The 16,209-nt window shown below is 43.4% G+C and overlaps 1 protein-coding gene across 7 annotated transcripts in view; it reads left to right on the top strand.

Moving 5' to 3' along the window:
* Map2k5 (mitogen-activated protein kinase kinase 5) overlaps positions 1–16,209 on the top strand; it is a 229,043-nt gene that overhangs the window by 42,673 nt on the left and 170,161 nt on the right. For all 7 annotated transcript variants that reach the window (XM_038321200.1, XM_038321199.1, XM_038321198.1 and 4 more), the window contains exons 7-8: positions 4,672–4,720; positions 12,199–12,263. In XM_038321200.1, coding sequence (XP_038177128.1) covers positions 4,672–4,720; positions 12,199–12,263 — 114 coding nt within the window. The remainder of the gene's footprint in view (positions 1–4,671; positions 4,721–12,198; positions 12,264–16,209) is intronic.

The raw sequence follows: 16,209 nt of genomic DNA, 5'->3' as shown, positions 1-16,209 counted from the left end.
TAGACTTCAAACATGGCAATCCCCAAGTGCTAGGATTACTACTGGTGTGTACCACCACACTGTCTCCACTAGGTCTATGCCCCCTTCCCCCAGCAAAGCTGCTATCCTGGTTGGTGTCAGTATCTCCCTACCAACCTTCCAGCTGAGGACACAGGGCTCTAAAAGGGTGTTGCCTTTAACAGTTAGCGCCATGCTACAGTGCAGTTGGCTAGCTAGTCACCAGCGTGCCATCTGCCTGGTCTCGTGGGGCCAATGTTGACACTGCTTTGCATTCAGTCTCGTGTTGCTTGGACATGTGAGTCATGGTCCCGCAGAGTGGAGGCCTGTGGGTAGAGGCCTGCGTGTTCACCGAGCTCCAGAAAGGTAGAACAATTCACTGGTACCACTGATTCCAGAAAAGCTGGTGTGTACACAAGCGCCACATTAGCCCTGGGGAAGGACAAGGTTTTCCCCTGGTGTTTTAGATCACACTTTCCTATGGAATTGAGAAGATCTCAAAACATAGAAGCAGTGTTACTTCCAGTGTTCCACAGTCATTTTAGCCACAACTGAGGATTAGCTTGGGGTAAAAGCTGTCACATCTCTTCATGAAGTATTGTAACTCTTGGATTGGGCAAAAAAACTTCACCACCTAGTTATGCACGGTTTCATCCTGGCATCTTCACTTGGGGATACGGCAGCCTCCTAGATGGCAAGGATGGTGATTCCTGTCATGGGAAGAACGTTAATCGAAAAAGTCCTATGGGTGTTTTAATGTTACCCTACACTGGCTGTGTTCTGTGCCCTGGGTTGATGACTAATCAGCAGGTATTTATGAAGTGCCTCTTACTCCTTAGCTGCTGTCCTAGGAGTATGATGCGGCAGTACTGTCGTGAGGGAAGCAAGTGCATGCGGAGGGAAACACTAGACAGGAATATGTTTCTGTTTAAACTGGGTACTCAGAACTGGCTCCTTGGGGAAAGGGATGTTTCCATCTAGACCTGATGCACAAGGAGGACCAAGTTACATCACAATACAGACATTTCAGCTAGAGGGATGTGCCTATGACAAGGCTCTGAGGGGAAAGAGCTGGCCTGTGTAAGTGGGCTGGTTGGCTGGAACATGAGGGAGGCGCCAGGTTAGGGCAGGGTATGGGAAGTTGGGAGAGTAACAAAAGAGGTGGGAAGCAAGGATGGAGACAGGAGTCCCGTCACGTGGGGTCTGGAAGTTCCAGGGGCTTTACCTTTCTTTACAGAGCCAGAGAGGGCTGTGTAACAGAGGGCAAGCCGCCCGGTGCTCTTAGATGATTTGCCTGTGGGGAGCAGGAGGAGGGGAAGCACCAGTCTTAGCCTGCTCTCCCCTGATGCTTGACTCCTGTTCTTTGTCTAATGGACATCCAGTCTCCTCCCAGCATCTGGGCCAGGGATGTGCTTCCTGGGCCAAGGCTGCCCCTTTGTTGTTGTTCAGGTACATCTTAAGAAGCTCTTTCTGAGCGGGGATTTGGTGCCTTTCGGCACCCACTTGTAAAGATGGAGTTTTGTCCCCAGAACGTGACTATTCCCTCTTTCAAGTGAGCTCTTCCCTCCATCTTCTCTCCCACATCACATCCTTCCAGCAGCCTGGCACCTTCCTAGGAGCTCGGCACCCACCCACTCTCAGCGTCCCTCTGCACCCGCCCACCTTCAGCGTCCCTCTGACTGCGTGGATGCTCCGGGAAAATCTCCACTGCCCCTGTAGGTCTCCTCTACCTTAGCTGGGACAGCCTGCTAATTGTATTAGTCAGCTCTTCTTCACTATAATGGAATACCCAAGACAGTCCATTGTGTTGAGAGAAAAAGTTTACTTAACTCACAATTTGGGGCATGGAAAGCCCAGTGACCCAGGACAGGTCTTCGTGATGACTCCTTGTGACTGTCTCTCCTCATTCAGAGTGACTGATGCGGGGAACCAGGGAGAGTGAGCCTGGTTTCCACAGTCACTTTTGAGGTCACAACTCCAACTGACATATGCATCTCCCACTAGATTTTTTTTTCAAGATCTGCATCCTCAACATTGACACCCTGAGGACTGAGTCTCTTATACATGGACCATGGGGGAAATAAACCAACTCCAAAATGTAACCCTAAGGCACAATTATGAGGCACCATTTCCTACTTCAGGATGAAGCAAGACCTCTATGGGTCTTGAGGGGTATTGTTTGCATACAGGTGCTCTGTGTACTTCAGCCTATTCTTGATCACCACCCACCAAGCTACAGCAGGGGCCCTGTGTGGACCTCTGTGCCCCCACCTCCCACCCACCAAGCTATAGCAGGGGCCTTATGTGAACCCCTGTGCCCCCCCCACCTCCCAAGCTATAGCAGGGGCCTTGTGTGAACCCCTGTGCCCCCCCCACCTCCCAAGCTATAGCAGGTGCCCTGTGTGGACCTCTGTGCCCCACCCACCCACCAAGCTATAGCAGGTGCCCTGTGTGGACCCCGTCACCACCCACCTGCACAGTGATAGCAGGCTCTCTCTGTTGACCCCTGTGCCCCACCCTCACCCATGCTTCTTTTGACTATAGCAGTGAGCACATCGGAGCACCATCATCTTGGTGCCCCGTAGCTTCGGTGCTCTAGGAGGGCAGTGACTACAGTGTACCTACTGCAAGCCCCGGTCTGAGGCATGGGACGCGTGCTTGCTGGGATGAGTGGGTGGGTGGCTGTGTATACTCATGTCCACTTTTACTTCTCCTTCAGCCTCAGTTCTCCTCACTTAATCTGTGCTCTTAACCCCTGAGCCACCTCTCCTGCCTTTAGCCCTGCCTTTTTATTCTTTTACACTTTGGATATCTCAGTGTCTTTCCTCAGGTGTTATAGCCAGGTTACAATTATGTGCACTTAAGTTTTAAAACATTTTAAAAGGAGTTTTGGTAGCTTGAGTTCTTATAAACAGAAATGAGATGCTGAATAAGCAGTGTATAAAACAGACTTACTGGATGAAACTTTTTCTTTTTCCTGCTACGACTTGACCTTGCACATCCTAAACATATACTCTACTTCTGAGTGCTACCCCTCTGCCCTTGTTAAAACTAGATCCCCACATCTAGACACTGGTGTGAAATGGAATCAGTCTTCCCTCTGTTCCTTTTCAAAGTATAAGCTGTTCCTTGGCATAGGTAAATGACCAGTTGATAGACTGAGCTTATCAACCCACATGGTCTTCCTAGGTCATAATTGACTGAATTCAAGTTCCTCTGCCAAGTCCTTTCCAAACAGTGTGGTCTTTGCCTTCTGTAATATTAGGATGAATACACTCTCCCTCCATCCACTGACAGTGTAAGATTGATGAAGCTATGTTAAGGAATCATATCTTGTTTCTTGGATGAAAGGCATTTTGTAAATGCCGTGAATTGAAAGTGTTGTTATTTGTTTATGACGTAATGGACTGTCTGTGGAGAGGACACGGTGAAGCCTTTGTTTGGTTATTTGTGTCCTTACTAGACCCAGAATTACCAAACTGAGAGTCATTTGTGGGAATACAGTGACTGAAATATTTCTCAGACAGGCGTGTGAAAGTGTAAGTGATAATCAGAATTTGGACAAGAGCCTTGCCTTTTGTCTGTAAGTCAGGGATAATAACTATGCATAAAGGAGTGTAGTTCCTGAGGACTAAATCCGGAGGATATGCAGTAGCCCTGCGACAGTGCCTGGCATTGCTCAGCACCCTGTACATGGAAGTGCCATGACAATGTTGGTAACCGGACTGGTTCTGAGGCAGCTGCTCACTTTTTGGTATGTTTGGTTTGTTCCAGTCTACGAAATTCCTGACTATCCCCCTAGCCAATTGGACTCTGGAGGACATTATTAGCCTAGAATCCTTAGGTGAAGGCATATCTTAGACAGTTTTTAAAAAGTAGGAACCGAGGCCCAGTAGTCTGTGTTGGACCCAGCAGAATTTTAAGGAGCATTTAGAGAGAATGATTATCAGCTGAAGGTCCAGCTCAAAGTCTGAGGTCAACTCCAGTTTTACTTATTAAAAATGTCAGGTAGAATGCCAGTGTGGTTCAGATTAGGTTCCGATCCCATTTGCTTCCTGATGTATTAAGATATTTATATCTTTCCATGTTATCGCTACACCTGTCACAGAATAAGATTGACCACCATTTCTTGAACAGTTAGCACCTGGTGTTCAGGAGCAAGGAGGAGTGGGCCATAATAGACCCAGCTGAGATCTGTGTTCTCAGGGGAGACTGTAGGGCAAGGGAGAGCCAAACTGGGAAAAACCAGAGGGGAAGTTTATTTGAGGAGAGTGTAGTGTGGGCAGTTGAGGACAGAGCTTGTCAGCTCTACATTTCAAAGAGAATAGTGGTTGGGGAGGTGCTATGTTTTTTTAAAAGTTTTATTCATTTATTTGTGTGTTATTATTATTATTATTTTATTGTTATTTAGAAAAGTTCTCATATAGCCTAGGCTGGACTCAAACTCCATATGTAGCTGAGGATGACCTTGAACCACTGTTTCTCTTGCTTCTTGGGATTGTAGATGTGCACCAGCACACTGTTTACCTGGTTTTGAGATCAACCCCAGGACCTGGTACATGGGAGGCAAGTAGTCTGCCGCCTGAGCCGCGCCCTCGGGGCCCTGGACTAGGGTTTGCAGTGGTGTTGAGATTTGTTGGTGGCCATGATGCTAACGGTGTCTTTATTTTGCAGCTTGAAGAAGTCCTCGGCTGAACTGAAGAAGATCCTGGCCAATGGCCAGGTAAGTATTGTTGCGTGCTAGCCTTCAGAGTAGCACTCTGTGGCTGTCCAGAGTGTGCCAGAGTTAGTGCTAAGTGACTAAGAGTCTGCACGTTTCTTCTTGTCATAAATGAATGCCACAGCTTAATTTGATTGGCAGAACAATCTGCAGCACGGTTTTCAACCTGAGCTAATGGCTTTCACTCCCAGCAGATTGAGGCACTGTGCACACACCCCACTGCCATCTCAGCTTAAAAAAGTTAATCAGTTCTGAACAAGTCATCAACCCGTGGGTTGTTGACAGGGCCCTGTGTTCTGAGGTGACTGTTTCTTCCATTATCTTTGGGGACAAAGGGGGAAGACTGTTACTTTCCAGCCTTAGCTCCTCTTTTTTCCAGAGACCAGCACTGGCTTTTGTGGGGACTGAAGCCAGGCTGGACAGACTGTGGCACATGAGTCCCTGAGCTTCAGGGATCTTTGGTTTGCCTTTCCAATGGGCCATCTGAGTTTAAACTGAATGACCTAACCCGGCCAGGAAGGACAAACAGGCCTGCAGGCCACTTATTTTTCACTAATTTTGACTCAAGTAAATGGACACTTCTGAAAAAATATAGAGCTTTTAAACATTCACTGGTAAATGAAGCTACCTACAGGGCCTGCAATTCCTCAGTAGCAACATAAATGCGTTTTAATGTTTGTTACAGCGCACCCTTTGATAGCCTTGCAGGCAGCGCCTGTCCGTTGCGATCAAGCCTGCCTATTAGGCTCTATTGACTGAGACATCTGTGTCACTGCAAATAAAAGACTCTTATTGATTTTCTTAACTGCTGTTCACTTCCGTCCATGTTTCGAAGGCTGAGGTCTTAATTATCTCCGATGCTTATTCAGTGCCTCCGCACGCCGACCTCCCCAAGCCTAGCTGGCATTTCATGAATCAAGGACTTGTAGTGGAGCATGGCGAGAGGACAAAGCTGGATCCTCACGCTTGTCTCTTAATAACACCTGTAACATTGCGTGCGTGTCACGCGTGGAAGTACTTCTGGAAGTTTGGCACACAGTTTTTTGAATACTTAAAAAAATTGAATTGATCTGATTCTGACAGCCTCCCAGCCAGTGTGCACGATCTCTAGTCATTAAATGCTCCCCGTCCAGCAGAAGAGGCTCTGACTTGGTGGTGTGTGTGTGTCTAATCCCGGTAGACTCAGTTCTGAGTTGGACGGTGCTAGAGCTCAGAGTTGGCTCTTCTCACATTCTAAGCTAGTGCTGTCCCCTCAGCCTCCAAATGGTAGATAGCATTTACTTACTGTTTCTGCCAGGGTTAGTTTAGAGCAAGGTCTGCGCCTGATGCCCTGTGCCTGGTATGTGTGCAGGACCAGCATGAACAAAAGCCAGAGTCTTGCGCCCAGGCCACTTCTGGATCTTCAGCATGCTTGCATTTTTGTTATTAATTATAGTTTATGTACAAGTCACTCATATTCTCCAGCTGGAAAATATATTTCAAAATATACATAAATTAAGAAGTTTTAACTACATTTATTCAACCTAGGCAATGGAAAACAGCCTGTCATACAGTCTTCAAAATGAAAAACACTGTTTTTACTACACATGTGCGCGCGTACACACATACACACACACACACACACACACACACACTGTCATTCTGAAATGCCCCTAATGTTTTGACAAAAAAAAAAAAACACAGCCCACAAATATTGTAGTAGGGTCACATATGAGGGTCTTTGCAGTGGGAGATTGGCTCGCAATGGTTTTTGACACTTAAGTATTGTTTATTGCTTTCTCTCGGGAATATGCTAACCCCACAGTAGACAGTGAGGCAGTTTCTTTCTTCCTTCCTTTCTTTTTTTTTTTTTTTAAGATAAGCTAATCTTATGCTTACTTTTGCTCAAAAATAAATAACTAAAAAATGAGAGACGAGTAATGCTCCTCCGTATGCTTTCAAAACACCTCCTTGTACTAATCTCTGTGCTGGGGAGCCGCTCACTGATGGTGAGATTGCACTGCGGTGAGGCAATGCACACGGCGTGGGCATCGGTAAATCTCCGGGCTGCACACTGACAGCATTTGATATGGGAGATGTAAGTCACATTTAACGATACTTGAACACTTGAGTGTAGTTTTATTTTAGTGGTTTAAGCTCTCAAGCATTAATAATGATTTGCCTTTCCACTAGCCTCCACTTAGATTTCATAAGGAATTCATATTAATCATTAACAGAAAGAGACATGATTCTTCAAGATAATCAAATATTGACAGGTTAGAAATAGCTTTCTGCCTGGGTTCATTGATATAGGTTATGTGATATAAATATTTATTTCTTTTCTGTCACTCAGAGTAAATGCCACCAATTGATTCAGCATTGATAGAGTGTCAACAGTTCATAAGAAACATTTGACTGGCTTGTGTTTTCCGATTAGTCTCTGCTCTATAAAGTGGGATTTACTAAATCTCCCCAATTGTCTGCTCATAGAGTGTGACGCCTTCTGAAACCATTATTGCTTCGATTTGTGAAGCAAAGGTCTCGTGCTGGGACTCGGTTCTGTCAGGCCTTTACATATAAAATAGGATTAATTGAGCATTTTTTATTTTAATGATTTATAAGTGATATACTTATTTTTTAACACAGTCAGACAATAAACAAAGAACATATTCTTTGCTAATCCATAATTGTATTCTGTTTCATTGTCCTCATTAATTTCATTAATATGTTAAATCAAGAACCACTTTACAAGTTTACCTTTAGTCTTTGGAACAGAGCTGTTCTTTTCCTGTTACCACTTTATGGTGGAGGATTCCAGTTTCCAGCTTATTAAATAAATAAAAGGTATTTTCTGTTTTATTGAGAGCTATGAATCAGACTTGCCATGGTATTTTTGGAGTGTGTTTTCCCCCACTTGAGTCCAGCATGACTTTGTCTGTCTAATGTTGGCCCTGAGTTTGAAAATGACTGGGAAGAGCCCAGAGGGTCGATTCAAAGGATTTAAAAAGAAACAGTCATCACTCCATGGACCTGTGACTGTTGCCTCTGTGTCTCTAAAGTGGTTTCTTTCCCTTTTGTTTCTGATTTTGTAGCGAGATTGACTGTGTTTACTGTCCTTGTCAGTCCAGGTTAACACTGTGCCAGTTCCTTTCCTGCCACACCTTTGTAGCTTCCAGAGCTTGAGGTACCTTTAGAAAAATTCTCTAACCTAGGGAGGGTAGGGATCAGCTGTAACAACTACCTTTAAAAGCCCAGTCAGCACCAGCATGTAAAGCACTCCAGTTCTGAATGGTCCAGTGGATGAAGCTGAGGCAGGAATGAGGCTGAGTGTGAGCCAGATCTGCCGAGTCCCTCTTTCTGCCCAGACATAGCCGGGCCTCAGTGCTGGCTGCTGGCTCTTGCTTTCTTGGCCCCCTCTTCTCTCTGAACTAGAACACAAGTACTGCCAATCATCTGCTTTCTTGATTGTGAATATGCAGCTTCTGTGGCTTTTCCTTCCTCTCCGCTCACACCTGTTGTTTTGCTTATTTGCTTCTTAAAGTTAAAACAGGGAAAATAACTATAAATAAAAACTGGCATCTTTATTAAGTTAAAAAACAGTCTCACATCTTTATAGCTTGAAAAGCTAGGGGTGGGTGGAGGTGGATGGGGTGTAGGGATCATAGTGCATGCATATATGTACATGCTAGTAATGTGCACACATGGAGGTCAAAGATTGACCGTAAGTGCCCTCCTCCATTGCTGTCCATTTCTGTTTTTTGAGACAGGCTCTTTCACTGAACCTAGAGCTTGCTATTTTGGCTGTTTGCCGACTAGCACACTCTAGAGATCCAGCTACCTTTGCCCCCCGGCTCTGGCGTTGCAGGTGCATGTCGCCGTGCTTCATTCTTATGTAGGTGGTAAGAGTACGAACTCAATTCCACATGCTGACATAACAAGCATTTTACCAACTCAGCCGTCTCCCTAGCTCTTGAGCTAAGTGTTGCTTTTAAAATATTCCTTCTTAGAAATAAGTGAAATTTATTTACTTTGAAAATTGCTTTTAACCTATGAGAGCCTTTTGGTTAGTGGCTGCCTGTCTGTACACACTGACCATTGGAAAACCGTGTTCCCCCATCTTGCACCCAAGACAGACTGTGGGTGAGTAATGCTGAACTAGTGTACTCATGAAGTTGTGGATTGGGTTAAGTGGTCTTCAGATGCAATAAAACTGTGGTTTGTATGATCCTAGTGGTCAAATGAATTACTCTGTAGTTTATAAATCCCACCTCCATTTCTCAGTAAACATGATTCTTGTGCTTCATTCTGAAAGGCTGATTTAATATGCTTATCTAAGAATAACTGGCAAAAATGCATTAGCTTTTTATAGTTTTATATCATGTATGAAATCTCCAATGTTTTTAAAATTCAGTTCATGATCTCTGCTTTAATAAGCTTTTGTCCATATGATATGATATGATACAATAACCATGTACATGTAGTCCCAAACACAGGAGGCTGAGACCAGGAAAAAAAAAACCACTTGACCCTAGGACTTCAAGACCCTGCCTCCTAAAACAAGCAGATGGAGCCCAACTTTTAAAAACACGAGAAATACCATATGCTATAAAAACATGGAAAACTCATAAGCAAACAGAAAGATAAAGATATGTACATATGTATTAAATTATTTATTTATTGAGACAAGGTCTCACGATATAGCTCTGGACCCACTAATCTCTAACTTGCTATGTAGACCAGGCTGGCCTCAAACTCACAGTGATCCTCCTGCCTCTTCCTAACTAGTGCCTGGATTAAAGGAGTGTGCCACCATGCCTGCCTGCCTGTCTTCCTTCCTTTCCTTCCTCCATCCATCCATCCATCCATCCATCCATCCCTCCTTTCTTACCATGTGTGTGAGCCTGCTTATCCATATGTACACCATTTGCATGCAATACCCATAGTGTTTCAAAGAGAGCATCAGATTCTTCTGAAACCGGTGTTACAAGCAATTGTGGGCCTCCCAGTGTGGGTTCTGGGAACAGAATTCATGTCCTCTGCAAGAAAAACAAGTGTTCTTGACCATTGAGCCATCTCTCTGGCTGTTGGTATTCTTAATATTACAGAAAATACTATCAGTTCATTGGCTGGGCGAAGGCCTTGCATACCTTGCAATAGCATATGATCATTTCTTATGGATGTAGTCTTTTGAAGTCATATGCTTTTAGAACCTACAATTCAGAACCACTTCTATGTTTATGATCTTGCATAATCTTCCTCATTATCTAGGGGATTCCATAATTTCATCTTCATTTTTAGCACTCATTTCATGTACACATGCAACAACAGGCTTTGCCTCCCCTCAGCTTCTCACCAACCTCCCTCATGAGGCTCTAAGCCCCTCCCCTGATGCAAACCTACTGTTCCTAATGGAGTTGACGTGTGGGAATACTGGCCTCTCCTCTTTTGTGAGTGTTGTTAGAATTGTGGGTATAGATGGTCAGAAATACCCATACCTTGCTCTTTGCCGGTGGGAAGGACTTGCTCACAAATGTTAGTCCTTCCAGAACCCAGACCCTCTGTGCTGTATGCATGTCTACATCCCAACTGCCCTTTGACCTTAGTGTCACCAATTCAGAGTTTGTGCACTTGACTAAGTGACATTTCTCCCTCCTAGAAATTTACTTCGAGCCACAGTGAGAATGTATCTCGTTAGGCAAGTTAATGGTGCAAATTAGGTTGTTGGAGGCATGTTTAGATTACCTAGAGAAATGCTCTCAGGGAATTGGCTTGGTAGCTGTTCATACCTGCCAGTAGACACCGCTGCTTATGAAGCCTTCATCAATCAAAGCGAAGCAAGGGGCAGTCCTGCTCGCCTAGCATCTCAGGTCACTTCCTGGGCTGCTGTTCTCCATATTGTTAGAAAAGGTGTCATTTAAGTCCAGAGTAATGTGGCTTTCTTTCCTTCTTGCCACATCTTTTCTACAGGGTAAAATATCATTTTATTACATTGGCAGTTTAAAGGTCATGAGAAAAGAATTTTCCTCAAATATGGAAGCAGTTGGCAATTTTTCTGACTTGTCTGCCAGTGTTTTTCCACTGACCTTAAATATAGCAATTAGCTGATTGTAAATTGCATCAATCAGGTTCTACAACAATTAAATCTGGTGCTGAATTGACCCTCACACATGAGTCTGTCGATACTCTTTTAGGAACTGGCAAAATGGCTTGGCAAGGAAGCTGTCGCTTCTACTTGCACCGCACACTTAATTATCACGGTCCTCCGAAGCTTCAACCACAGAAATGTAGAGAGGAAAACTGTTTCCCTTGATAAATGAAGCCTGTGCTTTATTCAGAAGGTGGGAGTTTAGAGCAGAGCAAATATTTAAAGCTTTACCATAATAATGGTCCAAAAGCAAACTATTATTTTCCAAGTGATATTGAATTAAGAACTCCATCCATTTTCTGCCCAATGCAAGGCAGTGCAATTCCCTGGAAATTGATTTTTTTTTCAGAGCTTACTTTCCCAAGCTTTAGCTATATGGAAAACAATACCTTTATTAAATCTACTTTGTGAATAAAGTTGGCAGTTAATTTTTATGCAACCGTACCAGTGCCTAAAGAATTACTGAGTATATCAAATGGAGTCAGACTAGCTTTAAAGTCGTTTGATAAATGATTATTTAGAGAGTCCCTTAAAGACTTGAAAACATTACTTTGTGGGTGCCAACATAATTTACCTGCCATTCATGATTACAAACAAGAGTGGTGTTTTTGGTGTAAGTTTTGTACAACCTTAGGAAACATGCATGCTCTCTTGTACTTTAAGTTATAGGAGTAGCATTAGTTGATATCACACACATGCTGTGTGTTCCCTGTAGGCATTATGATGTTGGCATGTGGTTTGGCATTTACCAGTCAGCATAATATGATTTTTACCCAGCTATTGCTGTGTACTAACTTATCATTTGCGAAGAAAACCTCTTTCCACTTGAGGAAAATGATAAACATTATTCAGTTTTCTCTGTGTTAATTATGGGGTCACCCAAGGAGTTTTCAGGGGCTAGTTTATTTACACAGCATGCATAAATTACTGGCTCTGTGTGTGTGTGCGCATGCACGCACGTGTGCGCTCGAGTGTGAGATCATAGCAAGCTTGGCTTTGGTCCTGTGTGTGTGTCGCTGGTTGGCATTAGTTCTGTGCCATGCTGGAGACCATTTTCCTATCAGTATCTCTCTGACCTGACCCTTCTGAGCTATGTTATATCATTCCATTTTGACACCTTTTATCAAACTTTAATGAAATGACCCAGGCAAACAAATTGTCATTAAACTTTCCATCACTTTGTCCCTTGGTATCGTCTTTTATAAATTGGACAGCAAATGTTGTATTGATCCTCTCGTTCTTGCAGCTGAACTTGGAATGACCCAGCCTGCTTGTTGTTTATGGCCCAGAGTTGCTTTCCTTGACATTTCCATCCGCAGCATGACACCCTTTTTGTTTTTCTTTCTTTCCTGTGGAGATGAATGAACAAGACATACGGTATCGAGACACCCTTGGCCATGGCAACGGAGGCACAGTCTACAAGTGAGTAGTCATTCTGTTTAAACTTCTGTCTACTTTGCCAAATGCTGAGAGCCAGGTACCTCATGGCAAGGTTTTACATGTCCACCACTGCTTGGATTTTATTTCCACATTTGACACCAGGATCTGCAAGGCAACTTCTATTTTCTCGGGAATTGCCTGAAAAATGCATTTATATTGCCTTTTTAATATTTCTGAGTCTGCATCTCTCCTGGGTGAGTGGTTCCTAGTCCATCATTAGCAAGTGTGCGGTTTTTACTGACCTGAAGTTTAGCACATGTTTTTCTTTGCTCTTTAACACCTTTACTTATTATTGTTATTTTTGAAACTTGTTCTCACCTTGTGCTGGTCTCTTGCCTGTTTACAGTTATGCCCAGTGGAAACCAAACCTTATAAATATCAATGCTCTGCCCTGTGTTGACACTGTTATTAAAAACCCTTTTTCCTGTTGTGTTTCCCTCTCTCCTGCCCCTCCCCCAGAGTGTTTCTGCTACACACATTGATGAATATGTTAAGTTAGGAGACTCTCCCAATCCAGTTGCAGTGATCTTACCCTAAAGGAGTGTTCATTTTCATATTAAAAAATGCTAAGCATAAAAAAAAGTTCTCTTGACAGGGAAGTCCCTCTCACGGCAGTGCAAAGTTTCAACTACATAATGTAATGTGTGGCACTTAATAGTCTGCAGTGGTGTATGAAAAATATTCCTCTAGGAATTAACAAATTCATCCTCCATAAGAAAGCCCTCAGGGCAACAGAGCTTTCTTGCACACACACCAGCCCTATACCGAATTGTGCCTGTGGTTTTTTTTAACCATGGATATTGTAATATTAAAAATAATTGGGGTTATAAAAGAATTAATTTGTATTCTGATTGGTTCCTTGTAAACCCAACACATCCTTGTGTATTGATGCCGCCTTGGCATGGAATTGGATAGGGAGTTAAGAGATCCTTCAAGTCATCTGATCCAGTCATCCTCCCAGGGTTCAGTTCCCCAATTCAAGGACAACCAGGATGTGGGTCCTCTCCTAGGGCTTCTGACCCCTAGGCACAGCCAGGATGTGTTCACTCCTGGGGCTTTTGACCCCCTAAATACAGCGAAGATGTGGGTCCTCTCCCAAAACACAGTTCTTTAAGAACTTGTGCCAGGCATAGCATTATGTGCACACCTTCAAATCCAGTATCCGGAGGCAGAGGCAAGTGGATCTCTGTGAGTGCCAGGCTAGCCAGAGATGCATAGTGAGGCCCTGTCCCATAAACAACAACAAAACCGTTAGTAATCACAGCCCTTGGGATGCTGGGGCAGGAGGATTGTTAAGAGTCTGAGATCAACATGGGCTAACGGTGAGTTGCTAGCATAAACCACAGCACGTGACCATGCCTCAAAAAAATTCAAAAGCAAAAACAAAAGAACAGAAAGTACATTCATCTTTTAGATGATTTTTCCTTCAGATAATTTAATAACGTGAATCGTTGGTCTGAAATTAAGTCCTGCCACAATGATGTTGGAATCGAACCCAGGGACCAGAGCTCCTGAGCTGCACCTCCAGTATAGATGTTAAAATTCTAATCATCTGTAAAACTGCGATACAAATATAAAGGGGGAGTAGACAGGGAGTGGAAATAACTTGTCCACTTTCCCAAGGGGAGGTTACAAAATTGTGCTGCTGTTGTTTCAAAAATATTTTAATCATGTTTAGATATAAAATTTAACATCATCATAACCATTTTATACAAATTTTGGTGCTTTTTTTTTTTTCCTGACACATGGTTTCACTGTGTAGCTCTGGCTGGCTTGGAACTTTATTTTATAAAGACCAGGATGGCCTGGAACTCACAGAGATCCTCCTGCTTCTGGCTTCTGAGTGCTAGGACCAAGAGCATGCTCCAACACACCTTGGTTTGTAAGCATTTTTAATGTGTGGTTTGGTGGCATTAGGTACATTCCCGCTCAGAAGCTGCCATCAGTCCCTACTGTCTTCAGAACTCTCTCGGGGAATTTTCCTACTGAATATCCCTGTTTATCCCCTCACCCTGGGGTCTAGCCACAGACCTGGGCTAGAAAGCCTTTCATTGGGACTGAAATGTCCCTTGGACGTTTCAAAAGTCTGTGTCACAGGTTCTTGTGCTTGCCGTTATCAGCTTCTTCCAAGGGTTCACCTAGCTGCCCACATCCACTCACACTGAGTCTCACAGGGTTACTGTTTGGACTGCAGTTGCTTGGGGAAGGTAAATGGTGTGTCATCATGATGGAGTACTTCTTTTAATTAGTACATTTTTCATAAAAAAGTCCACATATCCTATTGCCTACACAATTCTGTTACTTGTATATTTTGTTTTGAGACTGGATCTTTCCACGTTGCCCAAACTGGTCTTGAGTTCCTTGGTCCCAGCGAGCCTCTTGCCTCAGCTTCCTGAATTCAGGTGTCTGTCACTGCAGTTGGTTCATATCTAGTTGTTAAAGGGAAAGAATGTGACGATATCCAAACCAAAGCCACTGTGCTCGATGACTGCCCTTCATTTCTGCGCTTCAGTGTGCAGTGTCGTCGGAACTCTGGTTTTCAGTTCACCACAGATGAACACTCCAGTCATCAGGAGTGGAGCGTTCGTTTTACCAAAGCCTTTAAGGAACACTGTTTGATGTGTTGTGATTGCATTTCTCTTACATCAAGTTTACCTTAATAGTGTTTATTGTAAAAATTGTGGGTTTTTTTTCGGAAATAAAATGATTACATTAGAGGCTATGCTACATAAACTAGATGAAGAAAATATTGGAAAAATCCACTCATTGGTAACAAAACTGCCTAATGGTTCTATTTAATTTTCTTCTTAGGAAGTATAATAAAGCTAATAAGTGTGCATCAAAAGTCTAATATTTCAATCTTTTCACTTCACTTATTGGGACGCTGTAAATTTCAAGTGATCTGGTACCTCATGTAACTGTGATGTATATTATTTAATAGTTGGCACATTTTCATCATTTCAGTCTAGATATTTCCCTCAGTTGGCTGTGTAAAAGCTGGCTCCAGACATCTGGACTGGTGTAGTGTAGACTCCGTGTAGGCCATTCTCTGGGTTTTGGTTCATGTTTCTTGTAGCAATTTGAGATGCAGCCTAAGTGTGGCAGAAGGGGAAGTTTGGGAAAGGAAAATAGGGGCATTTTCATTGCTCCCTTACCGAAACCTTATAAATCTCCAAAAACCATTTTTTTACAAGAAAGGCATGTTTTAATTCCTGATTCACAATTAACTTCAAAACTGCAGTGGATATAGAAGGCAGTATATGTTGTAGTTAACTGTGCGGGCTCTGAGTTTGAATTCTGTGTCTGTTGCTAACTAGCCATGCGAATCAGGCAATTTGTGTATAGTCTTCTGCCTCTATGTTCCCATCAGTAGAGTGGGGATAATAGTAGGACCTGTCTTTTCAGATTGCTGCATATTTATGAGAGATCACAGAAGGCCGAGCCATGTGGGTAGCACCTTTCCATGGTGACTTCTGGCAATGATAGTATTGACAGTGTAAATCTCATTTTCTGCTCTTGCGTGGTCTGGAGCTCGTGCTGAGAAGCATCTGTAAAAGCAATCTCAGAATCATCCTTGGACTTCAATTAACTTGGAAAAAATCTTCACTATGCTGCATGTTATATAATTTTAATTTTCTAATTATCCCACTAATAAAACAGTATCACGCTGCAACTTTCTGAAAGCTTCACAGTATTTTCTCCGCTATCACAGTTTGTTTTCAGACTGTCACAGGATGGCTCACGTGCTGTAAGCCCATTGTGCCCCTGGAAAGTAAGAGGGATCTGCTTAGTCGTCCGTCCATCGGCTAGGCCAGAACCCTAGGCAATGTCTCCTCTTCTTTTTTTCCCCTCTGTGCTTTCCCCTAGGCTGTGTTGTTTCTCAAGGTCAGGCAGAGTCTATTGTGTTCCTTTGTATTCCCTAGCACAC

This window comes from Arvicola amphibius, chromosome 3, assembly GCF_903992535.2.
Source record: "Arvicola amphibius chromosome 3, mArvAmp1.2, whole genome shotgun sequence".
NCBI lineage: Eukaryota > Metazoa > Chordata > Mammalia > Rodentia > Cricetidae > Arvicola > Arvicola amphibius.
Note: the sequence above shows the minus strand (reverse complement) of the source record. Positions and strands in the feature narration are given on the sequence as shown.